Here is a 5085-nt window from a genome sequence, read left to right on the forward strand (position 1 = left end):
TCCGTCGGTGGAAGAAAGAAAAAAAAATGCCGGTGGAGGTGGAGAGAGAGCAAGGTGAGGTGTCGGTGAAGGTTGATTTCGAGAATGCGACTGAGATTAAACAGGAGGAGGTTGTTGTAGTTCCGACGACGACCAAAGAGGACGACGTCGTGGTGAATGGGATCAGCCATGTCGGTAATAATGGCAACGGGAACGGGAACGACACCGATGGTTCTTACGTTTTCATTACGGAGAATGATACCGTAGGAGATGATTCTGATTCTGTTAAGCCTGTTGATCTCAATGTTGATGAGAAAGATCTCAAGGTTGGAGATAATGTGAATTCTGGGGATGTCAAGGTGGAGGAGGCTATGAGTAGTGCCGATGATGTTGTTTCGGGAGTTTCTCAAGATAGTCAAACCTTGGAAAAGTCTGAACCAGAAAAGGTAGATGATGGACCCGAGGAGGAGGTCGTTGGGATCATCCCAAAGTCAGATTCTCTTGAAAAAAGCGTTGATGAAGAGAATCCTGGTAATGGGCATCTGGAAAAAGAGGTTGAGGGTAAATTGGAATCTACAGAGGAAGTGAAGCAACAACTTCAAGATTCTGAAGTTGGACCCAGGGATCTGACAAAGAATATCGCTGAGGAAAAGCCTGAAGATAATATTGAATCTGATATTAAAACAGATGTGGAGGGACATCAAGGGGACATTATTGTAACGCAAGAAAAGTCTGATGTTGATGTTGATGTTTCTGAAGATCTTAAACATAACGAGGATGTAGCAAAGGACCCAGTTGACTCAGATCAGGGAAGGGTGTCTAAGTTGGTGAGCGCTAAGGTTTCTCCAACTTACCCCGATGATGGAGACATGGGTTTGGGACAAGTTACGCTAGCAGATCCAGCTGATACCATCAATGGATCAGAATCTGTAGCAGTTTTAGAATCTGTTACTGTTGAAAATGGTCATCCTCCAATAGAATCAGAGTCAGAGAAAACTGGTGATGTTCCATTTACTTCAGAGGCGGAGAAAGTCAATGCTTCCGAAGGTGATGTGTTGCCAGACTCTGGATCCGTGGAGGTTGCTGTATCAGAGGTAAGTAGTGATGTCCCGGCTGAGACTCAAACTCTTACTGCCGCAAGCTTGGATGCCCACACTCCTGGTATAGATAGTGTAGTTGAAAATGGTAATATCAAATCGGAATCTGAAGCTGAAATTGGAGCTGTTGATGATGTCTCCGTGGCTGATAGGGCTATAAACGCTCATCCAGAATCTCAAGATGCAAGTGATCCTACTTATGATCAAGATGGAAAACAACACAAAGAATCTGAAGTTAAGGAGCTTCTCGATGCCCCTGCTTCAGAAGAAAGAAGCGATGCTGTTATTGTTGCCAAAGAGAATGTTTCAGAAGCTGCTATTTCTGATGGCTTATCTTGTACCAACCAGCAGGAACCAGAACGTGATGAGATTTCTGGGCTTGTTGAAAAACTACCATCCCATGCGCTACATGAGAACGCGCCTTCTGGGAATGACACAAGTGTAAATGTAAGCGATGACAGCAAAAGTCAAAATTCATCAGAGAATCATGGAGTTGACACGAACCAGAAGATTCAAGATGGTTGTAGTGCTCAGTTGGACGAAGTGGCCAATGTGAATGTCAAACATGCTCCTAATGAGAAAGTTCAAGAAAACAACAGCGAGAGGAACTTAAATGTTGGTGGTGATGTTTGTCTAAACTCTGCTGAAGAAGCGAAAGAGTCACCTACGGAGGATCTTTCTGGGAATGCATCCCATGAGAGTGCTGAGACTCTCTCGACAAACATCAACAAACCATTGAGCTTGTTGGATTCCAAAGCCGCTGTCTCTGACTTGGCAGAAAGCTCAGCAGAAGGAGTGGTTGGCGAAACGGGTGCTGTTGCCACGGAATCTGAAGCTGCGCAATCAGTTGAAGAATGCTCTGAACCTCATATTGCTCCATCCACTATTGAATTTGGTGAAATAAACAGAGAAGTCAGTTGTGGTTCAGAAGTGAATGTGACGAAGACCCCACCTGTTGACATACCACCTAAAGAAGTTTCTGAGATGAAAGAATCGGACATCAAAGAAAAATCTTCGATAAATGCAGATGAGGAAGTCGGTACTGCCTCAGTTGCATCTGAAATCAAGATCTGTGCACAGGATCTTGAATCTAATGAGCTTACATCTACTACAGAAGCTAAAGACTCTGTGGACAGCCAACCTGCTGAATTCAAAGATGGTAATAAGTTAATTGAAAATGAAATTCTGCCATGTGTTGAGGCTGAGAAGGCTGGAGTTGACGGTTTTTCTAAATTGTTGTGTCCAGGAAATGCTGTTGATAGAACAGATGATAAAGTAGCCTCGACCTGTGAAGGTTCTGCGCATGATGCTTCTGAAGGGCACACTGTAGCGGTAGAGATAGAGAAAAGACCGTTTTACTTTCTGCCTAGAGTTCCAAGATATGTTGACGAAAATTTAGCTGAGCAACTCGACCATGCTGAAGCGCAGGTCGATCAGAAAACAAAGAGTCGGGATGCTCTTAGAGCGGATATCCCGAAGATACGCGTAAGAGACACTTTTGAGATTTTAGTTAAATCATCTTATTCTAAATTTCACCCTTGACATTTTTTTTGAAATGGTTATTTCTAGGCAATATTTAAGGACTATGATATCAGTTACAAGGCGGCCATGGCAGAAGAGAGATCTGCAAGAAAAGCAATGCATTCAAAACGGCAGGAAATTGAGGCCCTTCAGTCTGTGATTAGCCGGGTTAAGAGTGCTGCGTCTGTTGATGATATTGATGCGAGGGTGAGATTCCCAGCGATCACTTTCCAGCTAATTCTTGTTAAGGTTTCCACCTTCTCTAACCTGATTATGCTAATCTTTCTGATTTCTCTGCCTGCATCAGGTGCATAATATGGAACACTTGATGCAACACTCAACTATATCTCTGACTGAAGAAAAAGGATACATGCGTGAAATAAAACAGCTGAAGCAACGCCGTGCCCAGATATCTTCGAGTATGGGTACCACGGATGAAGTTAAGCAAGCATTGGATGAGAAAGAAAAAACAGAAGAGCGTTTGAAGGTACACTGCAGTCTTAGCAGTCATCTTTTATGTCCTATCTGCATTTAGTTGATACCTGCTACCTCTCTACATTGATTATATCTATTTTGTCGGTTCAAGGGCCTTTATTTCCTCTGTTTACATAACGTTCATCAGGGTGATCCAGTTATCTAATCCTTTCTTTGTGGATATCATTTACCAAGTTCAGATATGACATTTCCGCTGATAACAGGTTTTGAGGAAGGAACTAGATGGGCTTAGAAACGATCTCTCAAAAGTCGAAGCAATCACAAAAGCTGCTAAAAGAAAACGTGATGAGGAATGGGAAGCACAGAGTAAACTGCAAGAACAGTTCAGAGCTGCCGATGCTGTTCGCCAAGAAGCATTTGTGCACCTACAGGATTTGAAGAAACAACAACGAGAAAAGGTACCCAAGAGCACCTGAAAGCAGACATAAACTTACAAATGCTTGCATCTGTGTTTTGGGATTAATCCTTCACTTTACTATTGCAGAACAAATATTTCTTCAAGTACAGAGATAATTCAAGGGCAGCAAGTGAAATGGCTTTGAAGAAAGACAGAGCAGCCCTGCAAAGCCTTTGTTCTGACCAGGTATAAGCAGATGCCAAATTTCTACAATGGTTTTAATCCCTGTTTGTTGGCTTTGTACTCATTACAGTCTTTAAATAGGTGGAGAATTTCATGAATATGTGGAACAATGATGAGGAGTTCCGCAAATACTATGTAAGATGCAACACAAGGAGTACCGTTAAGAGACTAGGAACCCTAGATGGACGATCTCTTGGCCCTGATGAGGAACCACCTCGGATCACTTATGCTACAAGAACAGACAAACTTAGAACTTCTAGTGACAGATCAGAGAAACATGAGGCAGTTCCACCAGTTCCAGCACAACAAGAGAAAGTCACTAAATATGAAGGTTCAAAAGTTGAAAACAACAGTAAGGCTGCTGCTAAACCCACTGAGCAGAAGAGTCAGACCACTAAATCTAAAAAGGCCGTCAAAGCGGACCAGCCTCCCCCGAGTGTTACGAAATTGGATTCTGGAAAAGAGGAGATGGAAAAGCCAGAAACAAAGGAAGAAGAAGAGCCACCTAAGTTAAGCAAAGAGGAAGAGGAGTTAATTAAGAAAGAAGAGGAGAAGAGAAAACAAAAGGAAGCTGCGAAGATGAAGGAGCAGCATCGGTTGGAGGAAATAGCAAAAGCGAAAGAGGCAATGGAGAGGAAGAAGAAGAGAGAGGAGAAGGCAAAAGCAAGAGCTGTGCTTAAGGCTCAGAAAGAAGCAGAAGAAAGGGAGAAGGTAACTTTTCCTTTTCACAGATATAAAGCATATTGCAATCATCTCTCTCTCCCTCTCCAGCAAATGTGTTTTGATCTAATGAAAACTCTCTATTGTATAGGAACGAGAAAAGAAGCTAAGGAAGAAGGAGAGAAGAAAGGGGATATTTACATCAGAAGAGGCAGCAACAGAAAACCCAATTCCGACATCAGAGACTGTAGTAGAAACCCCAAGGGAGATCGAAATTCCAAAGAAACAAACCGTAGAGGAGAGTCAGCAAATCAAGAAATCTCACAAACCATCATCACAGTTTCTCAAACAAAACAAGTCAAAATCGGTTCCGCTGCCTTTAAGGAACCGAGGAAACAAGAGAAAACTGCGGCAATGGATGTGGATTGGACTCATAGTTGTGGTCATCCTCGCGTTGTTCCTTCTCGGTAATGCTAATCTCTCCTTCTCTTCTGCAAATCTCTGGTTTACATGAGAAAAAAAAAAAAAAAAAGAAATGGCACATTCTTACACATTTTGCCTTGTGCTTTTTATAGTATGTTTTTTTGGCTCATATAAATTAGTTTGGATTGTGTTTGGTGCTTTTTTTTTATTTTATTTTTCTTTTTAAGTGGAAGCTTTGATTCATTGATTTCACACAAACAACAGACATAGATTGGCTTTTGCTTGGCTCTGGGTATATGTCTAAGAAGCACGATTCCGGTTTTTTATTTT

At 42.1% G+C, this 5085-nt stretch overlaps 1 protein-coding gene across 1 annotated transcript; it reads left to right on the forward strand.

The window, feature by feature from the left end:
- On the forward strand, positions 7 to 5077 carry LOC104756453 (titin homolog). The gene is made up of 8 exons (XM_010479051.1): positions 7 to 2235; positions 2323 to 2561; positions 2646 to 2804; positions 2905 to 3084; positions 3296 to 3490; positions 3577 to 3675; positions 3754 to 4383; positions 4484 to 5077. Exons 1-8 carry the CDS (start codon positions 27 to 29, stop codon positions 4844 to 4846), a joined length of 4074 nt encoding a protein of 1357 aa, XP_010477353.1. The 5' UTR covers positions 7 to 26; the 3' UTR covers positions 4847 to 5077.

The sequence above is a fragment of the Camelina sativa genome, chromosome 17 (assembly GCF_000633955.1).
Source record: "Camelina sativa cultivar DH55 chromosome 17, Cs, whole genome shotgun sequence".
Taxonomy (NCBI): domain Eukaryota; kingdom Viridiplantae; phylum Streptophyta; class Magnoliopsida; order Brassicales; family Brassicaceae; genus Camelina; species Camelina sativa.